The sequence below is a fragment of the Oryx dammah genome, unplaced genomic scaffold (genome assembly GCF_014754425.2).
Source record: "Oryx dammah isolate SB20612 unplaced genomic scaffold, SCBI_Odam_1.1 HiC_scaffold_2, whole genome shotgun sequence".
NCBI classification, from domain to species: domain Eukaryota; kingdom Metazoa; phylum Chordata; class Mammalia; order Artiodactyla; family Bovidae; genus Oryx; species Oryx dammah.
The window spans coordinates 90,232,744-90,250,459 of NW_024070186.1; the positions used below are offsets into that span (position 1 = coordinate 90,232,744).

General features: G+C 39.3%; 2 protein-coding genes across 2 annotated transcripts in view; one reads left to right on the forward strand and one right to left on the reverse strand.

Moving 5' to 3' along the window:
* The window catches only part of IQCB1 (IQ motif containing B1), a 159,195-nt gene that overhangs the window by 6,416 nt on the left and 135,063 nt on the right, over positions 1 to 17,716 (forward strand). The gene's annotated exons all lie outside the window — the stretch shown is intronic.
* LOC120871113 (solute carrier family 15 member 2) overlaps positions 8,895 to 17,716 on the reverse strand; it is a 46,738-nt gene continuing 37,916 nt past the window's right edge. Inside the window, exons 20-22 of the mRNA XM_040250797.1 lie at positions 12,039 to 12,185; positions 11,111 to 11,215; positions 8,895 to 10,783 (exon numbers count right to left, since the gene is read on the reverse strand). Of these exons, the coding sequence (XP_040106731.1) occupies positions 10,607 to 10,783; positions 11,111 to 11,215; positions 12,039 to 12,185 (429 nt within the window). The 3' untranslated portion in view covers positions 8,895 to 10,606. The remainder of the gene's footprint in view (positions 10,784 to 11,110; positions 11,216 to 12,038; positions 12,186 to 17,716) is intronic.

Consider the following 17,716-nt stretch of genomic DNA (forward strand, 5'->3'; position numbering starts at 1 on the left):
TAGTGGGCTGTGGTAGAGACTGAATCCTCATTTGACTGTAGAACACCAGCTGCCCCACATGAATTGAGTGTTGATCTACCAAGCCATAGAGTCAGGCATGCCCAGTAACACTCTTGAATCATGTGGTATATTTGAGACTGGGCTTGAGTAAGTGTAAATTGGATGAGCAGGTAGCTCTCATTCCTGGTGTGCTACTCCCATTGCATTGCCAACCTGCCCTCACTCTATGCTTAAGCCACATGGAGTGTTCTCCAGGGCCAGTTAATTGAAGAATAAAAACATCTGAGCCTGATTTATACACAGGTTTGCATGAAAGCTAGAGATGACTTCTGCAATGTAGCAGGCCCACCAAAGAGTAGCCCTTCAGTAAAAGAATAGGAAATTCCATCCAATGGACAGAATTTCAAATAGGACATCTCATTGCTCCTTTTGCCCACAGGAAAGCTGGCCTATGGAGCAGCTCTTCTACTAAAGCATGGACGGGGCAAATGACTTGGCAGGATAGTCAGGGACATGAACAAGATACTGATGACTGGTAACAATTTGGTCTGGCAAAGGAGGTATGTAAAGGGATTTCTCAGAATGAACTCAGATTGTGAGATAGGTCCTATGTAAATGCTCACCAAAAAGCCTTTACTTCAGAGAAACTTTGTTTACCCAGGTAAGCAATGATGACCCTCCTTATTTCAGATCTAGGGAACCTGTGATCAGTTATTCAGCACCAAGAATTCCTATGGGTCAAACTGTTATGATTACACATACCAGCCCTTCTGCCTATTAAAATAACCAGGGCAGATTTTTTTCTGGTAATTGGATGCTCTGTATCATCTATGTCACTACATGCTGTCATCATCCTTATTTAAATCATAGAATCTATTTCAGTATCAGTATTTTCCACCTTTATCTCTGATCTATAGAAGACAGCCACTGTGGCGTGTTTCAAATATGTTGGCATTACCTTCATTAATGTATTTCTCAATGTTCTTATGACAACCAGGTCCTCGGGATAGGGATAACTGAGAGGGTAATACATAACAAATCCACTCTGGCATTCTCATCTCCCTAAATCTTTCTATTCCTTCCTCTATTGTGGATTCCTGGCATCTCAACTCAGCCTAGGTGAGAGGTAGATGTAATTTTCAATCTACAAAATGATAAAATAATTAGAACTCTACCAACTGCTTTTGATAGTACATTGAATGCAGAATCTCTGGTAAATGCACCTATATAATAATTTTTGGGCTTCCCTGATAGCTCAGTTGGTAAAGAATCTGCCTGCAATGGAGGAGACCCCGGTTCGATTCCTGGGTTGGGAAGATCTTCTGGAGAAGGGTTAGGCTACCCCCTCCAGTATTCTTGGACTTTCCTTGTGGCTCAGCTGGTAAAGAATTCACCTGCAATGTGGGAAGATCCCCTGGATAAGGGAAAGGCTACCCACTCAAGTATATATTTTTAGCCTAATTGAAATTCTTTCCCCCTATTTCTAGTGTAATACCCTCATAATTCAGTTCCATGTATATTCCACCAGGGTTTTGCTGATAAGCAATAGTGGAATTTGATAACTCTTCTGGCATGCAAGGCTCTTGCTCCCAAAACTGACTGGGTGGTTGGCACCACAAGCATTTTAGGATCTGCCTCTCACTGAAGATGTGGAGGCAGTAAAGGAGAGTTGGGCAGGGAATGAGCTGGCCTCACTTTCCTGGTAATCACCTCAAGTGGGGTCATTTCAGGATCTTCAAGCAAGGCTGGCACCATCAGTCAAGGGTAAAGGGACTAGACTTCTGGCAGCAGAGCTCATTGGTATCTGCAGTTAACAGATTCCTGGAGCCATCTGAATTCTCCTAAAATGACCATTCCAATTCCTGTGTTCCTGATATCCTGTTCTCTTTTCATTCTCACTTTTCCCTGGATGTCTGTCCTCTTTTCTATTTTTGTCTCTTTCTGTTGCTCTTTTTGTTTCACTTCTAAGCTGTGTGTCCTCATGCTTGAACTTTTCTCTCTGTATTTGCTCATCTGTCCTCTCAGTTGACCACATTCTTTTACAGGATTCTAATCTTTCCCCTGTGTAATTTTTGCTCACACAAAAGTTGCCATACTGCCACCACCACTGACCCCTTAAAGCCTACACATCATTCAGTTTGAATGTCCTACACCATCTGACTCTGAACCTTTGTCTCCATTCTAAATTGAGAGATTTTGATGAGCCCTTCTTGAGCAATATTCACCCTTGGTCCAAACTCCAAGGATAGTAGAGTCACTTATTACCCAGGGCTTTCCTTTTTTGGGGTTGTTGGTCAGGTTCTCTAAGAGAGAGGTTTGGGCATGGAGAACCTTGTGGAGAATGTAAAGGAAATATAAGATAAGATCCTAGTCTTTAGTGAACTTAATATCAAAGACTCAGAGCCTGCTGGGCCTCATTAATAGAATTCTGGCTCCTTTTGAGTTTCTGTAACTGAATATTGCAGAGAATATAGTTGAAGTTAGCCCAACGCAGGTTTACACCAACAAGGTTCTGACTTATTGAAGACCTGAACTTTCTTACAGATTAAAACTTAACATAGTGATTGTAGTATTTATGGAGTACTTTGTGTATCCTCAATGCTTTGCATACATTTTGTTTTAGTCTCTTCACTGAAAAACTCTATTGACAGTTATTATGACCATTTACTTTAGTCTCTGGCATATTAAGAAACCTTGCAAAATACCCACAGTAGTAAATAGAGATTTAAAGTAGTGTTTACTAATCTAGAGTCCATGTTTTTTTGTAGTAATAATACAAAGCTGTCTCCCTAACCAGAGCAATAAGAAATTTACCTTTAGTTAGAAGTAAATCCATTTCAAGTCCTGGCACCTCTAAGGGCACTAGAGCAATGCAGAAACCTGACGTGTTAAAGGCAAATGTTCTGGTTTTCTTTGGTATGGCATAACCTAGGAAGCAGTACTCATGCCACCACTCAAGCTACATGTTGCAGCACAATCTATGTACCACCATACAGGATTCCTAATTTCTCAGGAATTGCACAAGACCTTATAAACCTTCCTAGATGCCAAGCATTAATCTCACTGTTACTAAGACCTCTAGTATAGACTGTTGAAGAAAGGAAAGGTCAAAAAAGGACAATCACATTGTATTTGAGTTTTTAGAAAGTAAACTCACAGGAATCCCTAGGTTTTCTTTTCTTTCCTATATATCTCAGCCAGGGTCCTGGAGAACCTACAAGCTGGAACCACCAATGGTACAGCCAAAAAAGACCTCCATAATAAGTGTTCACACAGCCAAGGAACTAGAAAAAGAACAAGAGAGCAGAATAGAAAATGTTTTTTGCAATACCAACCCTACTGCAGCCAAACACCTCCATTATGGTGTCTATGGGACTGAGTAGGGAGTTAAACTTTGATCCCTGAACCGATGCTGGAATCTGATTCTCCCACTAGCATGTGTTCACAGGGTCAGTGGTAGCAAGCAGTATTCTAATTCCACTACTGCTAGGGTAGTATCAGCATGACCAAGCAAGGAGCTGAGAGCTTCCACCCCTTATAAGCTAGGCAGCAAAAGGAGATGGTTGAAGCTGATACAAGTCAGCACATTTTTCCCCTTTTGCCCTTGTGTTGGAAAGCCCAGAGGTTTGCTGAACTTATTCCTCTACCTGGCAGCAAAGAGATGGAATGAAGTGGACATATTGGCTGTCCACTTTCTCCATTCTTACCATCTTTCCATCCCTAGTTTGAGTAGAGCTCATCAGAGAATTGAAGTTCAACACCCACCCAGTAGCAAGAGGTGAAAGGGGTGGTGTCAGTGGCACTCTAGTCTCTCCTCTGCTGTCATGGGGCCCAGAAGGGAGCTGAACCTTAAACCCAGCAGCAATGAGATAGTACTCATTGGAGCCAGGGTTGTCATAGGACCATTGGGGAGCAGAAAATCCACCCCCCACCTGGCCTGAGCAGTGCACCTAAATAAGGTGAATTCTTGTCAAAAAAGAAAAAGATTAAGTAGCATGCAGAGTCTAACAACAAAAATGTACAAGATATAATTGAAAATAACTCACCAACCTAAGAACCAGGAAAATCACAACTTTAATGAGAAAAGACAATTAGGAAATGACAACAATGAGGATCACAATAAACTGTGGAAAATTCTGAAAGAGATGGGAATACCAGACCACCTGACCTGCCTCTTGAGAAACCTATATGCAGGTCAGGAAGCAACAGTTAGAACTGGACGTGGAACAAAAGACTGGCTCCAAATAGGAAAAGGAGTACATCAAAGCTGTATATTGTCACTCTGCTTATTTAACTTCTATACAGAGTACATTATGAGAAACACTGGGCTGGAAGAAGCACAAGCTGGAATCAAGATTGCCAGGAGAAATATCAATAACCTCAGATATGCAGATGACACCACCCTTATGGCAGAAAGTGAAGAAGAACTAAAGAACCTCTTGATGAAAGTGAAAGAAGAGAGTGAAAAAGTTGGCTTAAAGCTCAACATTCAGAAAACTAAGATCATGGCATCCAGTCCCATCACTTCATGGCAAATAGATGGGGAAATAATGGAAACAGTGGCTGACTTTATTTTTCTGGGCTCCAAAATCACTGCCAATGGTGATTGCAGCCATGAAATTAAAAGACACTTGCTCCTTGGAAGGAAAGTTATGACCAACCTAGATAGCATATTAAAAAACAGAGACATTACTTTGCCAATAAAGGTCTAGTCAAGGCTATGGTTTTTCCAGTGGTCATGTATGGATGTGAGAGTTGGACTGTAAAGAAAGCTGAGCACCGAAGAATTGATGCTTTTTGAACTGTAGTGTTGGAGAAGACTCTTGAGAGTCCCTTGGACTGTAAGGAGATCCAACCAGTCCATCCTAAAGGAGATCAGTCCTAGGTGTTCATTGGAAGGACTGATGTTGAAACTGAAACTCCAATACTTCGCATCCACCTGATGCAGAGGGAGAGCTGACTCATTTAAAAGACCCTGATGCTGGGAGGGATTGGGGGCAGGAGGAGAAGGGGATGACAGAGGATGAGATGGTTGGATGGCATCACTGACACATGGACATGGGTTTGGGTAGACTCTGGGAGTTGATGATGGACAGGGAGGCCTGGCATGCTGTGGTTCATTGGGTCACAAAGAGTGACCTCAGTCCCTCGGACACGACTGAGCAACTGAACTGAACTGAACTGAACTGAACAATGAGATGATTCAGATGTTGGAATTATCTGACAATGACTGTAAAACAGCAGTTGTAAAAATATTTTAACTAGCAATTACACATATTCTTGAAACATGATAAAGTAGAAACCATCCAAAAAGAAATAAAACTATAAAAGAGAAATTATGAAACTGAAAATTACAGTAAATGACACAAAACTCACTAGATGTGCTCAACAGTAGACTAGAGATGACAGAGTAAAGAATCAGTAAACTGAAAAACAGATTAATCTTAGCTATCCTGTCAACAACAGCAAATGAACAGAGACTCAGGGGCATATGAGACAAGAAAAAAAAAGATCTAACGTTTATGTCATGAGAGACCCAGAAGCAGAGGAGAAAGAGATTAGGGCTGAAAAATTATTGAAGGAAATAGTCAAAGGATGAAAAATTTTCAAGTTCAATAAAAGACACTAATCTACAGATTCAAAAAGATTAGGGAATCACAAAAAGGATAAACTAAAAGAAAAAATTCAAGCCATGACACATCATTAACCAAACCTCAAAAAGCCAGAAAAAAGAAAAAGAAAAAAAAACAAATCTTGAAAGCAGTTGCAGAGAAAATGACACATTGTCTATAATGGAAAAATGATTCAAATGACAGCAGATATTTTTGACATGTTAAGTTGGTTATGCAAAGTGATTCTACCCAGGCTGTGCAGCTCAAACTCATGACTGCAGCATATGCACCCTGGAAAGCAATTTTTTTTTAACCTGAAACCAAAAATAAAGTAGTACAACATCTTCGAAGTGCTGAAAAAAAAAACTGTTCATCTTACATCTATATATAGGGAAAATATATTTCAGGAATGAAGAGCAAATAAAGGCGTTCTTAAATGAAGAAAAACTAAGAAAATCTGTCACCAGCAGACTCACCAGTAATGAATGACTCAGAAGTTCTGTAAACAGAGAGGAAATGATGACCAAAGGAAGCTTTAAGATCTAGTTGAGTTTGAGGACGACTGAGTTACCCCAGCTAAAATAAAATGGAGATCTTTGGCACTTTAAAAAGGTGTCAAAGAACTGGTGTTAATGTTTATGTCTATGGATGTGGAAGACTCCAACATATTATATACTTCTACAGCCTTATCTCCCACTACTTCTATGCACACACACTGTTCCACACAAATTAGGCTACTCATCATTTTCCCAATGTTGTGTTTTCCTGCCTCTTAACCTCTGCTTGTGTTGGAATCTTGCTACCTGGAGTGCTCTCTTATCCCTCACTTCCATGTCCAAATTCTAGTCACCTTCAAAGTGAAGCCTAAAGTGATATCTGTTCCATGAATCCTTCCTCAATTCCTGTGGCCAGAAGTAAACTTTCCTTATGAATTTTTGTAACATTTTGTAACTTCCTTGGCGTAGGTGACATTCTGTCTTCAGTAAACAGGACTGAAATAATGCACATGAAAAGTAAATTGCTAAACAAATGAGATTTATTACACTAGTTTTTATTTACATGATAGCTATTTATGTATATGCCTTCTCTTCCTTCTGCAGGCTCCTTAAGATTAAGGACTCTATTCCCATTTAGTTCACCCATAGCTTCTGATATAATGTCTCTCAGGTTAAAAAAAAAAAAAAAAAAGGTCCATTACATTGAATTAAACCATGGAAGCAAAAGGATTCAGAAAAACGTACATAGAAATTAGCAGAACCCAAGTTTCTATGTGCTTCCTTTAGGTAAAAAAAAATTTGTTTTTCATTTTAGTTTTATCTAATTGTAATGAAGAATGTATAATTAAATCACACTCTCCTCGTTTTCCTTTTACTTCATAAATCACCCATTCTCATAATTTTCTGGATCCTCCTCTTCTAGATCTCTAATGTTGTAAAACTCCAGGAGTACTCCTTGAAGCCCTTCTGTATAACATTTATTATAACATTCGCTATGACATTTAGGCTATCTCCTCCCATGGCATGCCTTTAAATACCATTTATATGCTGATGACTTTCAAGTTTACATACCCAGCCCCAGTTGGATACCCTATTGGGATCTGAAGTTCAACATGCACAAAACTCTTGGTTACTTAATACCTCAAATCAATTTTTACCCTAGTCTTCCCTAGTCTCAGAAAATTGCCCCAATCCTTCAAATCTGTCAGAATTTCTTTCTTTCAAATCATGTATGTAGACCATACTCAATTCATGTCTGTCCTTCCTTAATGATAAATTCCAAGTCAAACCACTTCTTTCCACCTCCACTGCTACCACCTTGTCCAAATAATAATCATGTTTTACTTAGACTCTCTTTGTTTCCACTATTTCCTACTTATAGACAATTCTGTACTTAGCAACCAGTGAATTGAGAGAGTCAGATAATGTCACTCCCATGTTCTGAACCTCCAATGGTTTCACATGGGACTTAGAATACCATCATAATGTCTTACCATGGCCACAAAGCCCCACATGATCTGGTCCCTAGCTTCCTGGGACAGCATCCTCTACCTGTTCATACTTGACTGACTTACTTGAGTCCTGTTGTACTGTCCATATTGCTCTTCTTCAATACTCATGACTTCCTCAGGCCCCATGCAGTCTCTAAGACAGCCAGTCAAGATAAGTGAGGTAAGCTTGCACACAGGTATAGCAGATTATTCATCTTTTTTTTCCTAACACCTAGATGAATGGAATAAGTGAAACTCAAAAATGAATTTTAAAAAACTCTAAATTTTTGAGTTTTAATCAACATGTGTTCAAAATGTAAACCTATATTGTAATATAGTTGCCTAAAACATCTAATGTTACCTAAGGCTGCATAAAACAGAAGTGTATTGTTGGGAGAAAGGCAGGTTCTAGTTCTTCTGGTCCAACCTCTTCTGGAATGTTGTACATATTTGGCTTCAGATAACACATATTAAGAGGGATTCTTGTCTACCATTGAATTTCAAGCAAAGGATATTTTTCAGAATTGGAAAAACAGTTGTGAAAGGACTGAACTAGGCTCTATGAAGAGCCATGAAATAAACTAAAAATCTTCAGTTTGATGAATACTTAATGACTGATATAATGCCTCTCAGGTTAAAAAAAAAAAAAAAGTCCATTACATTGAATTAAACCATGGAAGCAAAAGGATTCAGGAAAACTTACATAGAAATTAGCAGATTGGAAAAGCCTCTGATGCTGGGAGGGATTGGGGGCAGGAGGAGAAGGGGACGACAGAGGATGAGATGGCTGGATGGCATCACCGACTTGACGGACGTGAGTCTGAGTGAACTCCGGGAGTTGGTGATGGACAGCGAGGCCTGGCATGCTGCGATTCATGGGGTCACAGAGTCGGACACGACTGAGCGACTGAACTGAACTGAACTGAAGTTTCCATGTGCTTAATGAATACTTAATGAAGGTGACATGAAAATTCTCCCCAAATAGCAAAAAGTCTGCTGCATAAAAGAAGGGTTTATGCTTATTCTTGTTAGCTATAAAAGAAAGAACCAATGGTAAGGGGTTTCAAAGAAAAAGCTTTTAGTTCAGCATAAGGAAGAATTGCCTGCCAGTTTTTCCCAAGTCCGTGTTCTGCAGAACACTATACCATGTGAGGCTAAATGAGGTGTTTTATGTCTTTATTGAAGCATTTCTCAGAATCTTTAATATGCAAGTCTTAAGAAGAGGATAGAATATGCTTCATTTCCAAAATTTATTTAACCATGGAAACTTTTATTCGCAGACCACTGTTAATATCTTTTGAGACAGTAGTTCATAGAATAGGTGGAATTAAAGCTGCTTCAAAAATGAACAGATTATCTTCTGAAGAAGCACAGTCAAGTTCACATTAAGGTATTTGTCGAAAATGGATAGTGTTGCTTTCACTTCTGTACTTCTGAAAACTTAGTAACTGAAACTAGAGTATTAAAGCCTGGGAAACTGAGCAACTTTCTTTGTTATGTTTACAGTGTGACTGACTCAAAACAGTTCTAGATGAGAATAATGGAGCAAAACCAATGGAAATGTTTGAACTTTTCCCCCAGCAATACACAGTAGAGTCATGATACTCCCGTGTCTGTCCAGAGTCATTCATTGTGTGTAAGGTAATATTTCTCAGCTTTTTTCACCAACACAGCAACAAACAAACAAAACCCTGTCATGTTCTACCACTCTAGCCCCCAGATTTTGTTAGAATCCTGATATGCGACCATGCCCTTCATTGAGCACTGCCATTTTAGAAGCTCAAATGTAGAGTGTTAAGATAACTTAAAAAAAAAATAAACAAGTCATTTAAAATTTGTCAAAACAGTAAAAGTTATCAAAACAGATCCACTGCTTTGAGGCCAAAAGAAGTACTAATAAAATGGAAGTGAAAGTGAAAGTCGCTCAGTTGTGTCTGACTCTTTGCGACCCCATGGACTATACAGTTCATGGAATTCTCCAGGCCAGAATACTGGAGTGGGTAGTCTTTACCTTCTCAAGGGGATCTTCCAGGGATTGAACCCAGGTCTCCCACATTGCAGGCAGATTCTTTACCAGCTGAGCCAAATACTGTTGTCATTAAATACTTGTTGCAATAAGCAAGACAATGTGATGATAAGAAAAACCTTGCCTAACAACATTGAAAAGACAGAGTTGGAAAGTTATAATTAGTGTCTTCTATACAGCTGTCCACAGAAGGGTATGATCTAGGGCTGAAACAACGTAGTCCCTACAAAGAGTGTACACAAGAAGACTGGCTCATTAGAACTTCCACAGTTTATACTTGTTCTGTTTTCCAGAACCATGTTTATTCTCTTTAATTTGGTTTCCAAGGACGTATTAGTACTGAGAAAGGGCATTTGGTTTAGTAGATAAAAGACTAATTATCAGAAAGATGTATCTCCTATTTGTTAGTAAAATTTAATTTTTCTCCTACTATCTGTACTGAAAAATTTACTAAGGTCTTATCAGACCTAGATAGCTGACAAAGCAGGTCCTGGACCAGATCACACCAGACATACCAATTCTTGAAGTCCTTGTAAACAGTACATTTACACTGCTAATGAAGAACATTAAAATGCCATTTCTCTGTTAATTCTGCAATTTTGCCCCTGAATCAGCACTTCAGAGAGTGGGACAATCAGTTCTAAATAGCAGATAAAGAATTCCTACATAACTTTGATAACCACAGAGACCAATCTCAATTATACATTTGTGTTTTTGGAGGCAGCAGGTCAGCTTCAGCAACGCTACACACTGTTTACTGAATTCACTGACAGATGGGAAGACATAGAGTTTCAGGGGCCTTCCTGTAATGCACTGAAAAACCTAGTCCTGGAGCTGCCTCTATCATGGAAGAAAAGGAGAGGCAATCAACTTGGATATGATGCTTTCTCTTCTAACCAAACTGGAGTTAAAAATGCTTGAAGATGGTGATGGCCAAGACCAGAATCAGGAACTGGGGTCTGGTCAGAGTCCAGGGAGCCATTAGACCTTTGTCTTCTTGGTTTCCAGGTTGATCATGTTTCCTTGAATTTGGGGGGTCTGCTTATCAGCTGACCCCCGAACATCCCGTGGCTTTAAAGGAACATAGTAGTAGCCCATGATGGAGAAGATCAGGCAGACCACCAGTAAGAGGCAGGAAAACAAAATGAATTCGGCCCACTGTAGGAAGAAATACATACAAGAGAAAAATATGGAGAACCTGAAACTAAAGGGATCTTTATAGGATGAGGAATGGAGAGCAGATTGATACAGGGTCACCAGTTTAGGAAGAGCTTTGGTAGGAGAAGACAGGGCTCACTGTACTTGACTCACATGGACCTATGTGGCCATTATTGCAACTTACATGTCTATTTTCCTGGCAAAATCTGTGTCTAATTCATCTCAGGTCAGAGGGTTGAGTAGGAGACAGAGGGGTCGGGGAAGGACAGCAGAAGATGGAGGGAAATCCTTGGGTAGAACGTGCTCCTGTTTCTTTTAGGTACATACCTGAGCCAGGCCACTGAACTGTGCCACAATAAGCACGATGATATTCCCAACTGCAACTGTCAACAGCCAGGCTGCCTGGAGTACAGACTTCATGCTAGAGGGAGCCTAGAGAAGATACAAATCTGTGAGTAAAGAAACTCCCTATACCACCCTCCTATCCCATGCATCTACCCATAAAACTTCTTCCACCCCAACTTCAAGATTTGAATTTCCCCCACAAGTTCAGCTATCACATCAGTTCAGGGAATGGTAATAATGTTCATAGTAACAACAAGATGGAGCTCTTAACTGAATATTTTAATTCATTGTATCATATAATCTTCATTACAACCCTAAGGGATAATTTCTATTACATAATTTCTATTATTCTTATTTTACACAAAAATAGCATCAGAGAGATGATAATTCACTTGCTGAAGGTTACACAATAGATGTTCAGCCAAAATTTAAACTTGGGCAGTTTGACTCCATAGTCCTTATTCTTAATATTTCAGTATCCTTTTCTGGATCCCAAACAGCATAGGGATCCAGCCTGCCATGTTCCTGGGAGTCAAGTTGATACTCTGTTCAGGGTCATAAGAAATCTAAAGCCAAAAACTATAGAGGTCTTGACCATGGTCACATATCTAATTAAGGCAGTCAAAGTGTTGGTTGCTCAGTTGTGTCCAACTCTTTGTGACCCCAGTGACTGTATCCTGCCAGGCTCCTCTGTCCATGGAATTCTCCAGGCAAGAATACTAGAGTGAGTAGCCAATCCCTTCTCCAGGGGATCTTCTCAACCCAGGGATTGAACCTGGGCCTGCTGCATTATAGGCAGATTCTTTACCATCTGAGCCACCAGGGAAGCCCCAGGTGAAGCAGTGTCAGGATTAAAACTCCATCCTCTGAGCAGTAATTCCATCTCCACGTTCCACTTGCAAAAACCTACCTGAGAATAAGAAAACTCAAGTCCTGTGACAGAGAACATGACCTCCCCAGCTGTAACAAGGGCATATTGTGGTAGCTGCCATGCGATGGACATTTTGTTGGCAGGGATGTATTCCATCTTCCAGGCCTGAGGACCCTGATTGGTTCTCTTAGTGAGGGAAACAAGAAATGGGCTTGTTAGGAGTCTCAAGTAAATATTACTGGCCTATAGCATTTATGATCTTACATCCATCTCCTGATTGTATTGTCATTTTTGTTGTACCATGAAGAGACTGAGCAATTTCTACACAATTTCATGTTTTTGAAATTCCTTTTGGTAACACTGCACTCACTTGGCTGGCTTCAGTCAATCAGATACCATTATTGCAGAGCACTTAAATGGTAGACTATTTTAATATTGTAGTTTGGAGTCCCAACATTTTGACCTACTGTATATTTTGATCCTGGTCAACATTTTAAATGTAAAATGGCATCTGATATATGCCAATTATCAGAAAAGCATTTACTTTAAAAAGTTAAGTACAATTAAAATATTTCTAACATTTTCCATTTAAATATCTTACTAAAATTACTTTATCAGAATAAATTATTTCTTGGTAACCCTTACATTAAAGATTTTCCTGATCAATTTTTAAATACCTTTATCAAATACCACCTGCTATTTTGTCTTCTATTTTCTGGCCATTATTTTTAAACTCAAACTTACACAAAAATTTTGTCAAAAAGATGCTATATTCCTATAAAATTTTGGTCAAAAATAATCTTTTCAGGGCCAATTTTTTGTTATTAATGTTACCAAATATACATGATTATACAGTCTTTTTTCCCTAAAACTACTTTTACTGTATGCTGGTTCTAAGCTGTATTTGGTTTTACTGCACAATAATTGTAAAGAAATTTTTGAAATTATATATTTTTATAGGAGTAAAACCAAGTTATTAGGTAGCTGCTGCTGCTGCTAAGTTGCTTCAGTCGTGTCCAACTCTGTGCAACCCCATAGACGGCAGCAGGTGTTATTAAATAGTAGATGTAATACATGGATATATCATGAGATTAAAAATAGAGATAAAATATCAAGTTCAAAAGTCCTGAAATAAAAAGTTCTTGATGTTGAAATGATTTTGATTTGATTTCCTTATTTGGAAATAGAGTTGTTGCAGATATAATTAGTGAAGTTATAATTAAATCATTGGGGTGGGCCCTAATCTAATATGACTGATGTCCTCATAAGAGTCAGAGTCACTACATTCAAAATGTAGTAAGGAAAGTGTTGCTTTCGTTGATATTGTGAACAATACTACTACTACTACTACTACTAAGTCGCTTCAGTCATGTCTGACTCTGTGTGACCCCATAGACGGCAGCCCACCAGGTTCCCCCATCCCTGGGATTCTCCAGGCAAGAACACTGGAGTGGGTTGCCATTTCTACTGGGCATATATTTGGGTTTTCTTAGCCTCAGAGAAGACCATGACCTGAGCTTTTAAATAAAAGTCACATTCTTAAATACAGACAAATATAATAATTAAGTAAACAAAGTAGATTGAATGGGAATGATACAGACTATGGTAAACTGTCTAAAGTGTACAGCCACTATAGCACCAGCCAAATGACATGGTAATACTTGTTACAAAACTTTCTGATCTAATAACAAAGAAATGTTAGGAATCCAGTTTCTTTGGTGAAATTGCTTAAATTTTAAATATTGTCAATTAATAATTAGTATCATTTTTGTCAAGACTGCAACCAGACAAAACAGAACTACATGAGGAACTGGGCCCTCAGAACCTCTAATTTATGATCTCTACTCTAGATGCTTATTAGGTCCTTGCATTCAGAAACAATACATATAGCCTCTAACTTAAGCATTATACTATAGACAGAACAAAGAAAAACTGAAATAACACCAGGAATGCAAGTGTTATGAGTTGAGTTGTGTCCCCCTAAAACTCATATGTTGAATTCAAACCCCCATTATCCACCTGAGAATGTGACCTTATTTGGACATAGAGTTGTTGCAGATATAATTAGTCAAATTATAATGAGGTCACTTGGGTGGGCCCTAATCCAATAAGACTGGTGTCTTCATAAGAGAAATTTGGACATAGACAAATACACAGGAAGAATTCCATGAGAAGATGAAAGTGAAGACTGGGGTGATTCTTCTATATACCAAGCAACACCAAACATTGCCAGAAAACCACTAAAAACTAAAGGAAGCTAAATGAAATGGATTCTTTCTCACAGCTCTCAGAAGGAACATACTCTACCAACACCTTGGTCTTGGACTTCTAGCCTTCATGACTGTAAGACAATAAATTTCTGTTGTTTAAGGCATTCAGCCTGTGGTACTGTGTTACAGTGGCCCTAGAAAACTAATACAGCTAGGTTGCTTTAACAGCAGAAAATCAATTAATGCACCATATCAATAGAAAATCACAGGATTTTCAGTAGACACAGAAAAAGCATTTGACAAAATTCAATGCCTCCTCCCACTTTCCTAGTAAAAAACATACAAACAAAAACCACAACAGACTAGGAATAGAAGGGAACTTAACCTGATACCCAATCAATGACACCTGTGAAAACCCCACAGCTATCGTAATCAGTGATAAAAGACTGAATGCTTTCCCCCTAAGAGGATGTCTACTCTCTCCACTTCTATTCAGTATTTTATTGGTGGTTCAAGCAAGAGTACTTCATTAAGAAAAAGAAGTAAAAGTCATCCACTGAAAGAAAGAAGTATGCAGATAACACGATCTTGTATGTATAAAGTTCTAAGGGATCCACTAAAAATCTATTAAAACTAACAAGTTTAGTAAGGTTGCAGGACATAAGATCGGTATCAATTGTATTTCTACATATTTCCAATGAGCAATTTAAAAATGAAATTAGGGAAATGATTCCATTCAGTTCAGTTCAGTTCAGTCACTCAGTCATGTCTGACTCTTTGCGACCCCATGAATCACAGCACACCAGGCCTCCCTGTCCATCACCAACTCTTGGAGTTCACCCAGACTCACGTCCATCGAGTTGGTGATGCCATCCAGCCATCTCATCCTCTGTCGTCCCCTTTCCTCCTGTCCCCAATCCCTCCCAGCATCAGGATTTTTTCCAATGAGTCAACTCTTCGCATGAGGTGGCCAAAGTATTGGAGTTTCAGCTTCAACATCAGTCCTTCCAAAGAAATCCCAGGGCTGATCTTCAGAATGGACTGGTTGGATCTCCTTGCAGTCCAAGGGACTCTCAAGAGTCTTCTCCAACATCACAGTTCAAAAGCATCAATTCTTCAGCGCTCAGCTTTCTTCACAGTCCAACTCACATCCATACATGACCACTGGAAAAACCATAGCCTTGACTAGACAGACCTTCATTGGCAAAGTAATGTCTCTGCTTTTGAATATGCTATCTAGGTTGGTCATAACTTTTCTTCCAAGGAGTAAGTGTCTTTTAATTTCATGGCTGCAGTCACCATCAGCAGTGATTTTGGAGCCCCCCAAAATAAAGTCTGACACTGTTTCTGCTGTTTCCCCATCTATTTCCCATGAAGTGATGGGACCAGATGCCATGATCTTCGTTTTCTGAATGTTGAGCTTTAAGCCAACGTTTTCACTCTCCTCTTTCACTTTCATCAAGAGGCTTTTTAGTTCCTCTTCACTTTCTGCCATATGGGTGGTGTCATCTGCATATCTGAGGTTATTGATATTTCTCCTGGCAATCTTGATTCCAGCTCGTGCTTCTTCCAGCCCAGCATTTCTCATGATGTACTCTGTGTATAAGTTAAATAAGCAAGGTGACAATATACAGCCTTGACATACTGCTTTTCCTATTTGGAACCAGTCTGTTGTTCCATGTCCAGTTCTAACTGTTGCTTCCTGACCTGCATATAGGTTTCTCAAGAGGCAGGTCAAGTGGTCTGGTATTCCCATCTCTTTCAGAATTTTCCCGTTTATTGTGATCCACACAGTCAAAGACTTTGTCATAGTCAATAAAACAGAAATAGATGTTTTTCTGGAACTCTCTTGCTTTTTCAGTGATCCAGCAGATGTTGGCAATTTGATCACACGGATCACAGCCTTGTCTAACTCAATGAAACTATGAGTCATGCCATGTGGGGCCACCCAGGACAGGCGGGTCATGGTGGAGAGGTCTGACAGAATATGGTCCACTGGAGAAGGGAATGGCAAACCATTTCAGTATTCTTGCCTTGAGAACCCCATGAACAGTATGAAAAGGCAAAATGATAGGATACTGAAAGAGGAACTCCCCAGGTCAGTAGGTGCCCAGTATGCTACTGGAGATCAGTGGAAAAATAATTCCAGAAAGAATGAAGGGATGGAGCCAAAGCAAAAATAATACCCAGTTGTGGATGTGACTGGTGATAGAAGCAAGGTCCGATGCTGTAAAAAGCAATATTGCATAGGAACCTGAAATATTAGGTCCATGAATCAAGGCAAATTGGAAGTGGTCAAACGAGATGGCAAGAGTGAACGTCGACATTCTAGGAATCAGCAAACTAAAATGGACTGGAATGGGTGAATTTAACTCAGATGACCGTTATATCTACTACTGTGGGCAGGAATCCCTTAGAAGAAGTGGAGTAGCCATCATGGTCAACAAAAGTCCGAAATGCAGTATTTGGATGATTCCATTAGTAACAGCAAAATAAAGAATAAAATACTTAGGAATAAATATAACAAAACAAATGTAAAACCTATATTCTAAAAAGTATAAAAGCATTGTTGAAAATATTTACATCTTGAAGAAGACCTAAGATAAATGGAAAGACACTTCATGTTCACTGATCAGGAGACAATATTGTTAAGGTAGCAAAACTCCTCACAATCACCTCACAAATTCAATGCAATCTTTATAAAAAATCCCAGCCAGCTGCTGATTCCAAGCTAATCCTAAGATTATATGAAAAATCAGGGAACCCATAATAGTCAAACCAGTCTTGAAAGGGAAGAATGAGCAAAATTGAAAGACTCACACTTCCTGATTTTTAAATTGACTACAAAGTAACAGTAATTAAGAGATTATGGTATTGGAACAAGAATAAATATATAGGTAAATGGAATAGAACTGACTCCAGAAATAAACCCTCACATTTTTGGTCAGTTGACTTTTGACAAGAATGTCAAGACTATTTAGTGGGAAAAGAAGAATCTTCAACAGATTGTGCTGGGACAACTGGATGTTCACACACAAAAGAATGAAGTTAACCCCCAAGCTCATACCATATGCAAAAATTAACTCAAGATAGATTAAAGTCCTAAATGATGATTTAGTTGCTAAGTCATGTCTGACTCTTTGCAGTCCCATGTACTATAACCCGCCAGGCTTCTCTGTCCATGGGGATTCTCCAGGCAAGAATACTGGTGTGGGTTGCCGTTTCCTTCTCCAGGGGATCTTCCCAACCCAGGGATCGAACCCAGGTCTCCTGCATTTCAGGCAGATTCTTTACCAACTTAGCTACATATAGAAGTCCTAAATGTAAGAGGTCTATCTAGTCAAGCTATGGTTTTTCCAATAGTCATGTATGGATGTGAGAGTTGGACTTATAAAGAAAGCTGAGCACCAAAGAACTGATGCTTTTGAACTGTGGTGTTGGAGAAGACTCTTGAGAGTCCCTTGGACTGCAAGGAGATCCAACCAGTCCATCCTAAAGGAGATCAGT